This window comes from Geotrypetes seraphini, chromosome 14 (genome assembly GCF_902459505.1).
Source record: "Geotrypetes seraphini chromosome 14, aGeoSer1.1, whole genome shotgun sequence".
Taxonomy (NCBI): Eukaryota; Metazoa; Chordata; class Amphibia; order Gymnophiona; family Dermophiidae; genus Geotrypetes; species Geotrypetes seraphini.
Genome location: NC_047097.1, coordinates 61,488,860 through 61,506,544, shown reverse-complemented (window position 1 = coordinate 61,506,544; position 17,685 = coordinate 61,488,860). Strand labels below are relative to the sequence as shown.

The 17,685-nt window shown below is 39.8% G+C and overlaps 1 protein-coding gene across 2 annotated transcripts; it reads left to right on the top strand.

The window, feature by feature from the left end:
- Positions 1 to 6,146: 6,146 nt before the first annotated feature.
- NDUFS8 (NADH:ubiquinone oxidoreductase core subunit S8) lies at positions 6,147 to 16,605 on the top strand. 2 transcript variants are annotated; one of them, XM_033920648.1, is made up of 7 exons: positions 6,147 to 6,235; positions 6,897 to 6,962; positions 8,597 to 8,659; positions 9,138 to 9,227; positions 10,205 to 10,377; positions 10,921 to 11,049; positions 16,312 to 16,605. In XM_033920648.1, the coding sequence occupies exons 2-7, from the start codon at positions 6,923 to 6,925 to the stop codon at positions 16,441 to 16,443; spliced, it is 627 nt and encodes a 208-aa protein (XP_033776539.1). In that variant the 5' UTR covers positions 6,147 to 6,235; positions 6,897 to 6,922; the 3' UTR covers positions 16,444 to 16,605. The 2 variants fall into 2 exon arrangements, with proteins under 2 accessions (XP_033776539.1, XP_033776540.1); XM_033920649.1 differs by lacking the exon at positions 6,147 to 6,235 and adding an exon at positions 6,723 to 6,781.
- The last annotated feature ends 1,080 nt before the right edge of the window (positions 16,606 to 17,685 follow it).

Below are 17,685 nucleotides of genomic sequence, written 5' to 3'. Positions count from 1 at the left end.
TGATACTTAAGAACTTTTTAAAACTCTGGTTACAGAAATAATGTTTACTGCTTCGGTATTTCTGCAATAAAAACATATTGTACTTTAAGCTGTTGTTTTTGGTTTGCTGAAGAACTTTTTAAGCACGGCATATGTGGATAGCAGTTATTCAGATTGTAATTTTTAGATGATATATTTCATATTTGAAAATCTGGCAGCATATCTGCAAAGTCAGATTAATGCCAACACCCAATTCTGAACAGAGCCTGTGGGGAAAGAAATTCATTGTTCTGGAATGTAAAGTTCTAAGGAATTTCTGCTATAGTAACTGGTGATTTCCATAGACAGCATAATTAGTAATGCATACAACTGGATGACGTTGTTGTATGTTTAAATTATTTTTATTATTCCAGCAGTAAGAAGCAAATACAAACAGTAGTACCATTCAGGAAATAACATTTTCAACAATATAATCAGTTCCCTTCCCATCCCCCCCTTCCATTCCCCTCCCCAAGAATCCATGGCCAATCCAACAGCTGAGAGTGGGAATAAAATCTTAAAGATTCAAAAGTCTACTGCGAGCACGTGGTGTGAGGTCCTGCCAGAAGTGCTCCCACACCTGACAAAATTTGCGACCCGGGCCAAGAGTCAAGTCTCCCACCATGCGTCTCTCCAGTGTTGCATGCACTATCATTAGGGATCTCCATTGTGCATATAACGGGGAATCACGGGAGAGCCAGTTGGTGAGGATGGCTTTTTTTTCCCATCAAAAGGGCTCTGGAGATAAATGCTGACATTCCCCTGGGTTTGGGCGAGGCTATATTATAAAATCCAAATAACGCCCTCGGTTGCGGAAGCCATCGCCTTCCCCAAAGCGATGTGGGGATGAAGTTGTTGTATGTTCCCAGTATGAAATGGCGGTCCTAGAACCCAGACTGGTGTTGAGGTTGGTGACTTGGTGACAAGGTTTTGAGTATTTATGGCCCTTTCCAGCCACAGTGGTCTCCTCGAAGATACAGCAAGTGGCCTAGATTTTTATATGATTAGAAATCAAAACAACAAATTTGTGCTACTCCCTAGCATATGTGGAGAGAACCCATGCTTCTTGACACAGTAATTGTCTGTAGATCTTCAGGATCAATCAGTTGTTTTACAAACACTCAGAGGGAGAAAGTAGTGCCCTGGGTTCCAGGTCCTTGATTTGGTTTATTTGATCTCGATATACCACAAGTTCTGAGTGGATCAAAACAGTTTACAATAATTAAAAAAAAAACCTGATACATAAAAGAAAAGAACTCCAGTATAACAATATAGGAAAGGATAAACACTAATACCAGACAAAAAATAAAAGCATTACACCCCCCCCCCCCTTTTACCATGCCGTGCTTCCAAGCAGCTCTATGGTCTTCAGTTCCAGCCAACCACCAGCCAAATTATTTGAAGGCTTGTTTCTCTTTCTGGCTTTTATTCATCATCAGACCTTAGTTTTTTTTAAAGTGCTTGTGCTCTATATTCTGTTTTGTGCAAATCGATAAACTTTTCTTATACAACTTTAAAACTTTTGTACTTAGCTTTAGCTATTTCTTCATTCTATTTTTAAACCTCGGGAAGGATCTTAAGGTTCAACCAGTTTCGCCCAAAGGCTTTTTCAAGAACGGATCCCCCTCTTTTGTTTTACTCCACAGCATCCCGACGTGTGCTCTTGAAAAAGCCTTTGGGCGAAACTGGTTGAACCTTAAGGTCCTTCCCGAGGTTTAAAAAAAGAATGAAAAAAATAGCTAAAGCTAAGTACAAAAGTTTTAAAGTTGTATAAGAAAAGTTTATTGATTTGCACAAAACATAGAATATAGAGCACGAGCACTTTAAAAAAAATACTAAGGTCTAATGATGAATAAAAGCCAGAAAGAGAAACAAGCCTTCAAATAATTTGGCTAGTGTTTGGCTGGAACTGAAGACTATAGAGGTACTTAGAAAGGTATTATCTGAAAAAAAAGATCACTTAGAAATTAGGCACTTTGAAGTTTATTATATGCCGTTGTGGATTGATGGTGTATATTACATAGACAACGTCATAACAACATTGGGCTATTTTAATACATCAGTTGAGTGCTTCCAAGCAGTGCACGCTAAATGCCAAGCCATCCATAGAAACAGAATGGGTGGCTTAGCATTTAGCTCGGACTGCTCAGCAGCGCATCTTGGTTAAGGGGGGGGGGGGGGGAATATGTGCAGTTCTTGAGTACTAAGCAGGAGCATGGCATGGTCAAGCGGCCCTTAGATTGAGTCAAAGAGGATTCCCCCCAACCGATGTTGAAAGCATTTGTTTCAAGGATATAAATATACTATAGTGATGCAAAGAGAATATCTATTTTTTTTTTTAGGTTGAGTTCTAACATCTACCAATGTACCATGATCCAGAATGAACAAGACAAACTGTGATGAAAAGTTCATTTATCCTTGATATACCACCTATCACAATAAAAAAAACCCTGCTAATGCAGCTTCATAAAAGGGGGGGGGTAAGGTTTTTTTTAGAATATAAAAAGGGCGATTCTATAAAGTAGCATGTGAGGCAAGATGTTTATTGGAAGCTTCTATACCGCTACTAATGACTAGGGAGTCAATTATGAGCGGTTTGCATGAGCTTCAGTAAAGAAGTTACAATACCTGAGTTTCAGTAATGGTGTTATAATACATGAGCTAAATATATGTGAATCTTACCTATTTATACCATCTATATACATATACTATAATTATTGTTTCCATATTGTCACATGCCCAGGTACATTACTGAATACTAGTACATGCTCGGGTAAAAAGTGCCACTAATTGGAACTTAGCCATGTATAACTGGGCATCTCAGCAGGTACAGTTTGGAAAATAATTCATGAAAAGTTGGGCATGTCCAAGGTTAGTGCAAGATGGGTTCCAAGAATGCTGACACAATGTCAGGTCACGAGGTTCCAGTGCTGTCAGGAGAACTTGTAGATGTTCCGTGAAGACTATTGATTTTTTTTTTCATAATTTGGTGACTAGAGATGAGACTTCTGTCTATCACAGAGATCCTGAGTTCAAAATGGAGTCAATGCAGTAGAAGCACAAGTCATCCTCCACCCCAAAAAAGTTTAAGACAGAAAAATCTACAGGCAAAGTCATGGCAAATGTCTTCTGGGATGATGGACTTTTGCATCTGGAGTTCATGCCACACAAGACAACCATAACTGGGGAGAGTTACGCCAATATAATGATCACTTTGTGAGGGTCAATCAAGAAGAAAAGGCAAGGAAAACTCACAACAGGCGTGCTGCTTCTTCACAACAATGCACTGGTGTACATGTCACAACAATCACAGGCTGCCATCAAGAATGTAGGTTTCAGCAGCTGAACCATCTCTACAGTCCTTACCTGGCTCCCTCAGATTATTTCCTGTACCAAGGTTTGAAAAAATCTCTTCGTGGACAATGGTTTTCAAGTGAGGAAGATGTCAAGGAAGCTGTGACGTCCTGGTTTGAAGGTCGAACAGAAAAATTCCTTTCAAAGGGGTTAAAGTTATTGCAGGAAAAGTGAAGTATATGGAGCTATCAGGGGACTATATTGAAAAATAAAACAAAAATTCTTGAAACTCTTTTCCTTCCTACTGAGGTAGATAAATTATTGAACAGCACTCATACAGTAACTGACCATCATAGTGATAATAAATCTACTTTTTTAATGTGTTGTATTCTGTTTAAATATACCATTTAGAAAATAATCCCCTCTGATACAACTGCATATAATCTCTCTTCCACATGTACAATCACATGGTTGTAAGTCATCTGTTTGCATTGAATGCACAATGCAGTCTTCTTTATATTGACATGCATAATTTGCTGCAAGGCAGAAGTTGCCTCAGATCACTGATTTGTCTTTCAGTAAGCTAAGTTTGCATTCCAGAGGGACTATCACATGAGAATTTACTGTAAATCAGGAGTAGGGAGTACAGATCAGAAAGATCAGCAAGTCACTTAATCCTCCCATTGCCCCAGGTACATTAGATAGTGAGCCCACTGGGACAGACAGGGAAAATGCTTGAGTACCTGAATAAATTCATGTAAACCATTCTGAGCTCTCTTGAGAGAACGGTATAGAAAATTGAATAAAATAAATCAATAAATCAGGGCAGTGGAATTAAGACAAAGAACCCAAGCACAGCAAATACAGGAGAAAAATTCTTCACAGTTACATTACATTAGTGATTTCTAATGTAAGCTCTGCGCTTGCGGAGATGGCGCGGTATACAAACCTAAGGTTTAGTTTAGTTCTATTCCGCCAATACCTTGCGGTTCAAAGCGGATTACAAAAGAAGTTATCTGGCCATTTCCAGAGGTATTGAAGAGTAGAAAGATTTGCTACAGAGAATTGGAATGAGTCTTCCGGAATTAGTTTGTCTTCAAGGATGTCTTGAATAGGATGTTTATTATTTATTTTCTAAACGATTTGTAGTCTGTAGTTGTTATCAGTAAATTGGAATTGGTAGACTAGTTTTGCTGCTTGAGTGGCTAGAAGGCCATCGTACAGTTTTTTTTCGTTTGAGGTCTTTGATTGGGGATGAGTGAACGGTCTGTGAGTTCTCCTGTATCTGGTTGAGGTAGTTTGGATTAGGCGGTTGTTTAGGTAGGCTGGGCTATCTCCGTTTATGGTTCCAAGTTAATATGTTCCAAGTTAATATGTCTTGGTGGTAGAGTGGTTGTAACTACCCCTAAATATAAGTTGGTGCAAGTGTCACAGTACCCAAATAACTCCAGACAACAAAGGGATTCGACAAGAGAAAGAATTATAAGATTTATTAAATAGAAATGGAAGAGGAGCGTTTGGGTGTACTCTCCTATTGAATACCAGTAAGTACAAATAGATGGTACAAGATGTTAATATTAGAGTAAATTATACAGTACAGGTAAAAGGATGTTACAGTTTATCCCTACAAACTGTTACGTACGCTTACACCCAAAACATTCTCATTTGGCTGTGATTCCTTCAGGCAAGTATACCATAGTACGCAACAACTACTTTATATACTCAAATCTGACATGTGATAGCTTTTTGAAAATGCTTTCATAGCTTTTCAGTGATTTTGGTTACTCTGGCATGTTAGTTGGACCGAGCTTTGTTTTATCCCAGACCTGTCATCTGTGAACATATACACCACAGTGACCCCTGATGCATGCATTCCTCAGATAGCTTCTGCTTGTATCCTTTTATGAAATAAACAAGTTGGTTTTACATCAGTGATCTTCAGTGGAGTGTTCATTGTCCGTTTCCACTTCCTTTTGTACTATTTGGGTTTTTGCCAGGTACTTGGATTGGCCTCTGTGAAGATGGGATACTGGGTCATATGGACCATTGGTCTGATCCAGTAAGGCTATTCTTATGTGAGCCAAGTATAGGACAGTCAAGCCATTGTGACATCACTGATGAGGTTGGCTCTTAGGCATTGGTGGAATTAGGTATTATGATATCACAATCTCAGCTCTAAAATGCTGCTACTCTTTGGGTTTTTGCCAGGTACTTGGATTGGCCTCTGTGAAGACGGGATACTGGGCCAGATGGACCATTGGTCTGATCCAGTAAGGCTATTCTTATGATCTTAAGTACCACTGCGCTGAATTGGGGTGGTTTGGTGAGGGGAGAAGGCGGCCCTTGGAAGATCCTGATTACTGAGAGGCTGGTAGGCACGCTCTCCCGGGAAACCCACCGGAACTACCTCCAGCCCCCCTCGGAATTCCCTCAAACCCAGTTCCAGGGCAACTCTGAACTTGGCTTTGAAATCATCTGCAACCTCCCCCTCCCCCTCCCCAGCTTTGTTAGTCTAACCCAGTGGTCTCAAACTCAAACCCTTTGCAGGGCCACAATTTGGATTTGTAGGTACTTGTAGGGCCTCAGAAAAAAATAGTTAATGACAATTTTGCATGAGGTAAAACTCTTTATAGTTTATAAATCTTTTCTTTTGGCTAAGTTTTAATAATAATATTGTGATTTATAGCTAAAGAGACATATGATCAAGAAACTTTTATTTTACTTTTGTGATTATGATAAACGTAACGAGGGCCTCAAAATAGTACCTGGGGGACCGCATGTGGCCCCCCCAGCCCGCGTGTTTGAGATCACTGGTCTAACCCATCTCCTCTCCCTCGGATACTTCCCTTCTTGCCGGAAACAGGAAGCTGCGTCACAGGGGGGCGGGACATAGGTGCGGGAAAGCCTTGGTGGGAGACCTCAGGTATGAGTTTGACGTTAAGATGAGAAAGGGGGGGGGTGTTCAGGGAGACGTTCCGGATCGGGGATAGGGGGGAGGGAAGGACGGAAGAGAGAGGGAGATATTGCCGACCACGGGGAGGGGAAACCGGTCCCCGAACGCGTACAAAGGGGGGCTGCTCGGCGCGCGACTTAGTATCCAGCCGCGTCGTTCTCCGTTTGTAAAAAGCTTTTGCTAAGTGGGGGAGGTTTTTTGTTTGTGTTGGTTTTTTTTAAGAGCTCGCGCTTGGCTTCTGCACTGCGCGTGTGTCAAGGTCGACGCTCCGTTGTTGTGTACAGGCTCCGTAAGGTGGAGCTCTGCAGCGCGCATGATCAGAGCTGTGGTGTTGGGGTGTTTTTTGTTTTTTTTTTTGCCAAGCTTTATTAAGAAATGAATATGGACAGTGGACTTTTTTTTTTTTTTTTCTGTCATAGGAGCGTTGCTTTCTGCACTTTGAGTGTGAAGGTGGCGGTACCTGGCTTAAAATAGATTTGGTTTTTAGGTTTATTTCTCTTTTTTTTTTTTTTCAAGGTACAGTAGCTATTTGTCCAGGAACGTTTGGACTGCATTTCTTGGTACTTAATCTTTCTCTCTGGTTGATTCTTGGAATGGTGATTTTTTTTTTCTCCCTCTCTCTCTCTCTCAGGATTCAGGTGATCCTTCACACTTGCCATGTCGGCGCTGAGGATTCTGCCCCATGTGTCCCGGGCAGGTGAGTGCCATGAGAGGCTGCTGCGGTAATGTCATGAACCGTGAGAGTGTCTGAGATTTCATTATTGGCATAGAGAGGCACTGTCCAAGGCTTGAAGAGTTTTGGAAGCTGCTAGTCTTGTGCTTTATACAGAATGACATACAAACCCATAGTTTGTGTTTTTACGCCCACTGTAGAATGTCCTTTCCTAATACTCTTTCATTTACTTTCTTGCTTTGTTTTCTTTCCAACCCACTGCCTTTTAGAAAGAAATACATAAGGGGATGAGAGTGGTTCAGTTTTCAGAGTTATTTTGCCCCCTGACAGTTCAAATTGGTATTGGGGGCCGGGGGAACAAATTGTTTGAAAATAGGCCAGATCAGTGGTTCCCAATAGTGCTGCCCAATTCGCGATTCGAATCGATTCACTTCAGGTGAATCAGTTCGAATCGATTTGTTTGCACACAAAAATCAAATTCACCAATTCAAAGGTCAGCCCCCCTTGAGACCCGCTCGCGTTCGGGCTTTCCCTCTGCCACAGCCACCGGAGTCCTTCATCTAATGTTTTGCAAAACCGGAAGTTACATCAAAAGAAAGGATGTTGGCATGCGAGAGTGTACGATCCGTCACGGCTGCAACTTGCAAGCATGTTGATTTTTTTGTAGTTGTTGGCTCTTGGCTGGCTCGTTCCCTAAAGCATTTCTCCTCTCGAGTCCCCGCATCTAACTTTCAGCATAAGTAAAGGATCTCTCTTCTGCAGTGCTCTTTTCTTTTCCTGAGGCCATGGAATTGGGGGGGGGGGAAGCTTAGGACCTTTCTTTAGGGAATTTGAGAATCGGGGAGAAGGGCTGGGGAGGAGGAATATGGGGCCTATTTCTTTGGGGATGCTCTGGGCCTGGGGAAGCTGATAATCAGGGAGGGGGCTGGGGAGGAGGAATATGGGGCCTATTTCTTTGGGGATGCTCTGGGCCTGAGGAAGCTGAAAATCGGGGAAGGGGAATATGGGGTCCTTTCTTTGGGGAAGCTGAGAATCATCTCTGTAGGCTGGAGAAGGGGAATATGGTAGTGCTGCCCGATTTCCTTGATATTGCCTTGTTTAAATAAAATGTTTAAATTTTAAAAGCTGTGGGTGAATCGAAATATTTTTCACTGAATCGGGCAGCACTAGTTCCCAACCCTGTCCTAGAGGATCACCAGATCAATTGGGTTTTCAGGCTAGCCCTAATGAATATGCATGAGAGAGATTTGCATATAATGGAAGTGACAGGCGGTATACGACTTACAATTTTGTTAACAGCATAATAAGAAAATGGTCACATATGAACATAAATATAATAAATGAGGAAATCCAACAATAGGACAATCATGAAACAGTATAAAAATATACACATTTAACAGCACTGGTATTTAAATAACATATATAATATGATGATTGCATAATACTAATGCGAAACTTTATAAGCACACATTAGAACATCCAGATACATGTATATATGAACATTATATGTACATGAATTATTTGCATGCATAATTGTAGTTTGAAAATTTAATAAAGATTAAAAAAAAGAACATCCAGATAACAGATGCTTTTGCAGCTTACCACAAATAAGACTTTAATAATTTTTGACAATTTCTCCTCTACCGTTCTTTCCCCAGGGACACTTGCCTACCCAGTTCTTGTAAGACAGTTTAGCATCTCTGTGCAGCGGAAATCATACAGTAAGTGACAAGTGCCTAAAAAAAGATTCTGGGAGGAGACATTTAGTAGTGAGAGCCCTGAGCTAAAAATCAGAATAGCTGGCTTCCAATCTCAGCTATGCTGCGGACTTTGTGGGATCAGGGAAAGCCTCATTAGCTCCCTGTGCTGCTATCTATTCTTTGACCTTTAAGATGGAACCAATTTGGTCTAGCATTTGTGTACTACAGTATTGTTTCTTTTTCGTATAGGTCTAAAGAGTTCTCTCAGTCTGCAGACTACAGATGGTAATAGAGCCAATGGTAATAGAGCCAATGGTAATAGAGCAGATAGCGTATTCTGTGGTTCCTGTGAATGAACAGTGGCTCTTTAGCAAGGATGTAATCTCTGGACTGAGAGTTCTGCTCATTTCTTTCATTGTTTCCTATGTAATTGGTTTGAACTGTTCTGTAAAATGCAAATATGCAGTTTATCAAATATCTTTCTTCTGCTCCATGGCAGAGTATGTGAATTTACGAGAAGAACCAACAGACATGAAGTCTATCACGGACAAGGCTGCACAAACACTGTTGTGGACGGAGCTGTATAGAGGTGGGATGAACATTAGGATTTTTTTTTTATTATGCAATCACATACAATCCCACCAATAGTGCTAGAATTCCACTGAATCGCCAGTCAACACTGTCCCATATATAGTTCAGCATAAACATAGCCATCCTATTAAATCCCATCAAAGAAGTAAAGACCTTGTACCTACAGTCAACTTTCTTGTTCTTGTGGGGTTTGATGGGAGGGGCATAATAGGGGAATTTTGTAACATGCTGTTGGATTTCTTGTACTGATTTTTTTTTTTTTGTAATATATTTGATAAAATATTGAAACACAAATCCTATCAAAGGAGGAGATGGATTGAGTGAATCTTAACATATATACTCAATATAAAATAAATAGTTCCCACTCATCTGTTACTTAGCTTTATCAACTGTCCAAAGCTCCTTCCTCATCTCAGAGGAATACATCAGATGTCCCAGTTCCAGTCTAGCTGCTAATAAGTTTCACCCAGCCTAAAATACTGCCCCAGTTAAAATTCTGGTAGAACTAGTCCCAAAAGGAGTAGCTTGGAATCAGAGAGAATCGCAGAAATGTGCCCCTGAACCCCCCTCCCCAAACTCTGTCATCTGTCAGTCCTACCACATGTGCAGAAAAGAGCCCCCCCTCTAGCAACCCGTTGTCTCCAACAACCCCAAGTGAGAGTTGGGGTTTTTTTGGCATTGAGAAGGGAGAAAAATCTAATAATCTGTTGTAAGGGACAACCGAGTCCCTCCCCCCTCTAGGGTCAGTTTCTTCCTAACTGCCTTCTATGTAATTTTGGAGGTTCTGGAGGCATTATCACTCTGTCTGATATCTTAAAGAATCAATTTAGGAGCTGATCATTGGAATTAATGCTGTTTGAGATAGTTTTCAGTATTCTCTTCCTACTCCCCTTCTGAAATTTTTTTCTTTCTTTCTTTCAAACTCATTGACCCATGTCCCCCTCACTCTGTGAAGCTTTTTACCTTCCTCTTCAGGACTGGGCATGACACTGAGCTACCTATTCCGAGAGCCTGCTACCATCAATTACCCTTTTGAGAAAGGGCCCCTGAGCCCACGCTTCCGTGGCGAGCACGCACTACGTAGATACCCCTCGGGAGAGGAACGTTGCATCGCCTGTAAACTCTGTGAAGCTGTCTGTCCTGCTCAGGTGAGACCCTCCAAAAGAGACCTATTTATTTCCACATTCCTTTTCTAATTTTATTTTTATGCAGTTTTACAAATAATATAACAAGCGAAATGCTTGCACAGAAATTTAGAAGAATACATATTATTAGGAAAAAGAAAAAATAGGCAAAATTCATAAGAAACAAATATACCGTATTCTCTCTAATAATCGCCCATAAGTTTCAAGTTTATTTAGATCTTGATATACTGCACATCATATATCTGAGCGGTTTACTAGTCCCCTTGAATTACTTCAATGTCACAGCCCTCTTTTATGTAGAGACGCTGAATCTGGGCAATATGTATCGCCTACCAGCTCTTAATTTTAAGTTTGATTCCAGCAATTGTGCAATTCTTTTTTCTTAAATCTCCCGTGTTCCCTTTTTTCTTTCCCTCTCTGTGGTCTCTCACTCTGTCCCTGCAATTTTTCTTTCTTTTGCTTTCCCTCATCTAATGCTTTTTGTCTGTCTTTTCTGATCTTCCTACCTGCCTCCACTCTTTTCCTGTCCCTGCTACACAAACACAGGCAATCACGATTGAGGCGGAGACACGAGCAGATGGCAGCCGGAGAACCACGCGCTATGATATTGACATGACCAAATGTATTTATTGTGGATTTTGCCAGGAAGCGTGTCCTGTGGATGCCATTGTGGAGGTCAGTGTTGGTCTAGGCTTTGTGCCATCTGATTTATCAAGAGGTTTCTTTCCCTGACCGTTTTTGAAAGAGAAGTGAGGTTCTTGACATCGTGAATTCTAGTTCTTTGTTGTGGGAAAGGTTGATCACTCCTGCTTTATTATTTCATTTTAGAGTCCTGGCAGCAGCCACTTTCCTAGAATCACTTTTGGGAAAAGATACCTTGGGAAGCAGAACCTTGGGCCAGCTTGTGGCAAGAACCATTTTTTTAAAATAAACTTATCACATATCCAAGGAAATATCTTAGTTGTAACACTTTTTGTAGGTTCTTTGGGAACTTCAGAGGTGACACTCTCCAAGCATATTTCACCATATATCTTCATCAGTCTAAAGTGTTATATTTTAATATTTCTTTTTAACTATAAATAATACATTCATAATTTATTAATTAAATCTTTAATACAACTATATACCGCCCCCTTCCCCTAATTATAAATATACTTTCAGTGTAAAAAAGGCATCTAATGATTACAATAATTTATCAATGGCCCCCAAATCTTTTTAAAATTATTATAATTCCCTTTTTGTATGGCAATTATTCTTTCCATTTTGTATATATGACAATGAATTCCACCAGAAAGTGTAGTTAAGTCTAGAATAATTTTTCCAATTCATGGTAATATGTTGAATTGCGACTCCTGTCATTATCAATAAAAGTTTGTTATTACTTGATGAAATTTGACTTTTTATTCTCATTGACGTCCCAAATAGAATTGTGTCATATGATAGAGCTACATGGTTTTCTAATAAACAATTGATTTGAGATTTAATTAATAATTATGAATGTATTATTTATATGAAATTTTGATTACAATATCTGTGGGAAGGGTGGGGGATTGAGGAAATAAATTTATGTATTTAAGATGATAATAGAAAGAAATTCAAGTGATGTGTATAAGTTCAATTGAAATAATTTTTATGTACTTGATATAAGATGAAAAATGAATAAAGAATTGGAAAAAATATATATATATATTTCTTTTTAACTTATTTTAAACTTTTCTTTATGTGTAGCACTCTTTATAGTGATATTTGTTTTTGTTAAAGCATCTGTATTACTAAAATTTAAAAGCTAAAGCACTTATCTGTATTTGTATCAGTGATGGGGTATTAGCTTCTAAATTTTAGTAATATAGATGCTTTAACGGTAACAAATTTCATTATAACAGTTTAAAATAAGTTAAAAAGGAATATTAAAATATAACACTTTAGACTGATGAAGATATATGATGAAATATACTCCCATTGACATTGCTTGGAGAGTGTCGCCTCTGAAGGTCCCGAAGAACCTATAAAAAGTGTTGTTACTAAGATATTTCCTTGGATAAATTATACGTTTGTATATTTTTCTATAATATAGCTTATCCCTAAAACTTATTCTGAAGTAGTTTCTGGAGTCCTGTTTAAGAACCACTTTCTGCCATGCAGAAGACTCCAATTCAGTTCCGAGCTCAGGCTGGCTGGGTATATCCCTGGGGGAGGAGGGATAGGGTTTTGACCATTGTATAAAAGCAACATCTAGTGGCCAGACCCAGGGTGCTCATGTACCAGGTTCCAGAAGGGGTCACAGAATGAGGAATATCTTGGGAAGTTGTAATTGAAGGCTCAGAATGGAAGTTCAAATTGAGTTAAAATCCCAAAGGAGCCAGATGAAACTATACAACTCAAAAGAAATACATGTAATAAAAATGTAACCTTGAGCATCTATTATTTTCAAATTCCGATAGATCAGAAAGGCATAAGAATTTTTTTTTAAATGTTTGTATGTAATATATATGTATGAAACTCTTACACAGATACAAACACTTGAAGGCTCGCTGAGTATTTTTAAAACACAAAACAATTACCAGTGGAAGTCAACAATCTAAAATTTGTACCGTTTATACTCGAATATAAACTGAGAGTTTGGGGCAAAAAAAATGACCCAAAAATGGGGGGATCTCAGTTTATTTCAGTTTAGGTTAAGATCAGCGCCCACTTGACCCCCCCCCCCTTCTGGACCTGTTGCAGGTCTCCTCTAGGCCTGCCGTAAGCCCTAGTGGTCAGTGGTGGGCCTGAACCAGAGGGATCTCTCCTGCTGCCTGTCCCAGATGACTCTGACACATCTCACCTCCCAGATTTTCAAAAAACCTACCTTTAAAGCTATGTGCAGAGCTGCTATCTGAATGGCTGCTGCAAGTTCTCATGGTCTCGTAAGGTTGCCATGAGAACTCGCGGCAGCCATTCAGATAGTGGCTTTGCACAGGGCAGGAGCATAGGTAGATAGTTCCTGCCCCAGTTCACCACTAGACTACCAGGGCTTTTTTTTTTTTTTATTATTATTATTCTTTATTCATTTTCAAACTTTCATCAAGTGTACAAATATCAAATCAGTAACATAGTATACATCACTTGATATTCTTACTGTCTACCAAGACTTTAAAAGTAAGTTTTTTGAAAGTCTGTTTTAAATTTTTTATTCATTTTCATATATCAACAAGTGTAACATAGAAATTTTAAAAGATCACATAAAACATACACTTGAATTCCTTTCATGTATCACTGTAAATACAATATATTATTCTGTATAAACAATAATACCTAAAATATCTGTATTACCTAATATGTATAATAATTGTTGTTAAAATTTAAACCCTTCTTTTCCCTCCCCTCCTAATACACATAACAATTATAATAAAAATAATGACAAATATTTTATGAGATAAATTAAATAAAATGAATCCCACCCCCCTCCCTTCTTAATAAGATTTTTATTATGGGAAAATGATTTCATTCATTACAGAAATCTGCTAATGGTCCCCAGATCTTCTGAAACTTGCCAAAATAACCTCTCTGTGTTGCTAATGCACGCTCCATTTTATATATATGGCATACGGAATTCCACCAGAAGTTATAGTTTAACCTAGTTTTTTGAAAGTCTGGAAGGCGGAAGGGAGGTGGGATATGTCAGAGGCAGGAGGGACAAGAGGTGGGAGGGATCCCTCTCCCAGCCCACTGCTGGACCACCAAGGCTTATGGCAGGCTTGGGGGAGGCCTGCAAGGCATCAGGGAAGGTAGGGAAGAGGGACAGGGTGCAGAGCCTGGCAGGGCAGGGGATGGAGCGAGGAAGGCGGGGAGGGAGCAGGGCTGGATGCAGAGCCGGGGAGGGAGGAAGGCTGGGTGCAGAGTTGGTCAGGGCACTTGAATATAAACCCCCAGTTTATATTCGAGTCAGCGTTTTTTGGGGAGGGAAAAGGTAACTTCAGTTTATATGAGTATACTGTATATGGTAAGTGAAGATTATAACTAGCTGCACCTGACACTCATTCATTTCCTTAAGCGAGAAGTGAGTCAGTATGGGAAAGGTAGAGTTCATTGCTCACAAGCTGTCCCCAACTCCCCTTCCCACCTGCCCAAGGATGTGTGCTAAGAAAGGGATCTAGGATACACAGGCTGCACGCTTCCTATCTTCAGGAAGTGTGCGGTGAAAGATGACTCTTCTCTGCTTCTCCTATAGCCCCTCACCCCTGCCTGAGAATTATGGTTGCCAATTGGATCCAGATTTGCAGGTCAGGGACTTGTAGTTCTGATTTTCCCATTGCATTCCCTAAGAAAAGCAAGACTTGTATAAATCCCAACATGTGATGGGGTAAACCCAGAACTGGATCAACCCTGTCCTGTGAATTTGGAATCAGCTGGCAGCCTTACTGAGAATATGTATCTTGAAAAGTGGATTAGAGGGGGCTATAGAAGAAGGGTTTGCTTGTGAATATATTAAATTGTTGCTTATAGAGATGGTCTACAAAATTGTGACCCAAAATATACCTCTCCCTTGTTACCTAAGTATTATATAGAGACTTATTGGGCTTTATTTATTTCTAGTTTCTGGATTTCTTGTTTCTTTGTTTTAATTATTTAAAAATTGTATTTCCTTGTCATCTTTACCAGAGCAATCCAGAACGGATGGGTTATGTCCATCCACCAGCAGAAGGAGACAGAGAAAATAGTTCCAAGTAATTTGCCCCTCAAGGGTATTATGCAGCCTGGAATGTTCAGTATTTTTCTCTATCTGTCAGCAGATGGTGGATCAGGGATCTCAAAGTCCCTCCTCGAGAGCCGCAATCCAGTCGGGTTTTCAGGATTTCCCAAAGTCCCTCCTCGAGGGCCGCAATTCAGTAGGGTTTTCAGGATTTCCCCAATGAATATGCATTGAAAGCAGTGCATGCACATAGATCTCATGCATATTTATTGGGGAAATTCTGAAAACCCAACTGGATTGCGGCCCTCAAGGAGGGACTTTGAGACCCCTGTGGTGGATGGATTGTGCAGCTCCTACTTGATGCTTAGGAATTAGCTCCTGTCTCAATTTTTCCGAATAGCAGGGGTTTCTTGCTGGTTTGAGTTTGCTCTCTCCTATTGCCTGAAGATGCATGGAGGTCGTTTATTCAGCTTCCTATATTAATATCTTTTTCATCATGCATGTCCTGACTCAGTGAAATATCTGTTAGTTAAGAATGAACTGCACTAAATATTGCTGCTATGGCAGAATAGCTTACTACGATATTAAATTTTTCAGTGCTCTTTGCTATTGATGTCTTGAGCACATTGCTTGTCTATTTGAAATACAGTACTGAACATTCCAGGCTGCTTGATACTCTTGAGCGAATTACTTGGAACTATTTTCTCTGTTGTCTTACACTGGTTGGATGGATTTATTCCATTTGTTCTGGACTGATCTGGTTGGAGCAAAGGAAAGAAAATGATTAGGTAAGATATAAATTTTCCATAATATATACCACCTACTTGCTCCCAAGTAAGCAATCGAAGCGCTGTTCAATCACAGCACACAAAAAAAAACCCAACCGAACAAAATAAGAATAAAAATAAATACAAAAAGCTCTTTCTGACAACTTATTACCTCAGTTTGGTTGTGATATTTGACTGTGATGTTTGGTTTATAATCACTACTCTTCAGTTGTTTTGTTTGATTTCATATAACATGTTTTTACCTGTGAAAGCTGCAGACTGTGCTGTATTCAGCTGCTAACATCCTGGTTGATAACCACAGGGTGTCCTCAGATGCTAGATAATAGCAGAGCTTTTACCAAAGCTAAGTAGTCATTTTGTCATCTGATGATTAAAAGTAGATAGGAACATGTTAGTGGCCTCTCTGGATCTCTGTCCCACTGAGAAACCACTGCAGTGAGTGTTTTCAGACTTTTTTTTCTTGCTTTTCCTCTGCAGGGTCCTAACTTTGAGTTTTCTACTGAGACGCATGAGGAACTGCTGTACAATAAAGAGAAGTTGCTTAATAATGGGGACAAGTGGGAAGCTGAGATAGCAGCCAATATCCAAGCAGACTACCTGTACCGGTGATTTACTCCTTTGATAGCTGTATACCTGGGGCAGGGGAGATTGAAGCAGAAGCTGCTTCCAGTTCCCAAACTCCAGCATCTGTGTGTGGTTTTGTGAATAGGACAGAAAACGCTTTATTTAACATATTCCATTTAATAAAAATTTGCAAAAAAACCCCCAAAATCTAGCAAGTTTGTGTGTTCATTACTTGTGAAAAACTAATATACAGGATCAACAAAAGTAGATATACAGTATTCATTTTTCTTTTTATTTTACAGGTATCATGAATAACATTTGTGTGAAGTTTTTGTATCAGTTACATTGTTTTGTGAAATAATGAATGAATACTGTATACCTACTTTTGGCCCACCGTGTATTACTGTAGGTGAATTGATCAAATGGCCAATGGATGGCCTGTCCCCTCACGGGTGTGCTGTTGAGACCGAGCAAATTGCTTGCCAAGCAGGAAAAAAATGACCAAAAACTACCATGCATTTTATTTCCCACTCCTCTAAAACACTGACAAAAAAGGGGGTATCTCGGAGAAGCCTTGCACCAACTCCAGCCTCCAAATCGACTCTTGATCCAACTCACTTACTTTCAAAGCCCATGCCTATTAGCTATGTTCATGACCTTAAAATTTCAAAGGAAAAAAAACCCCAAACAGCTTGCTCAGTGCCCAGGAAATGTTTTTGACTACTGCACCCACTACGTCCACATCCTCTCTTCAATGCTTTGTGCACTGAAAAACAGTCAGTTCAGTCAGCAGGTGAGGACCTCTACAAACGAAACAATTCAAGGACGGCCTGCCTCTTCACTTTTCCTGCTCTGCCCTAGAGATGGGTAATTTTGGGTTTTATTCTGCAGATCATAAATCAAAAAGCAGATCAAGTGCAAGCAGCACAGAATTGAGCACTTTTAACATATTTTCAGAAGCAATCAGTGAGTTCAAGAAGTCATCCCCAGCAAAAACAAGAGTTGAACAGTGAGAGAAACAATAAAATAAACCATCTTAGTAAATCATTTATCATCAATCAAATGGAAGGATAAGTGAGAGCGTCAATAAAATATAGCTGGAAGGCAATGAGCAGGAATGTTCAGCCGGACAACAAAGTGCAGGATTTGCAAGCCCTGATGATAGAAGCAGACTTAGCAACAAAATCTATCACAGAGACATGGTGTAATGACTCCCATGAATGGGATGCAACCCTACCAGTCTATAATCTCTTTAGGAAGAATAGAGCTGGCTAAAAAGGTGCAGGA

Coding starts and splice junctions, on each gene's coding strand:
- NDUFS8 (XM_033920648.1), top strand. CDS start 6,923: ATGTCGGCGCTGAGGATTCTGCCCCATGTGTCCCGGGCAG. Junction 6,963..8,596: donor GCCCCATGTGTCCCGGGCAG/GTGAGTGCCATG, acceptor TTCTTTCCCCAG/GGACACTTGCCTACCCAGTT. Junction 10,378..10,920: donor AAGCTGTCTGTCCTGCTCAG/GTGAGACCCTCC, acceptor ACACAAACACAG/GCAATCACGATTGAGGCGGA.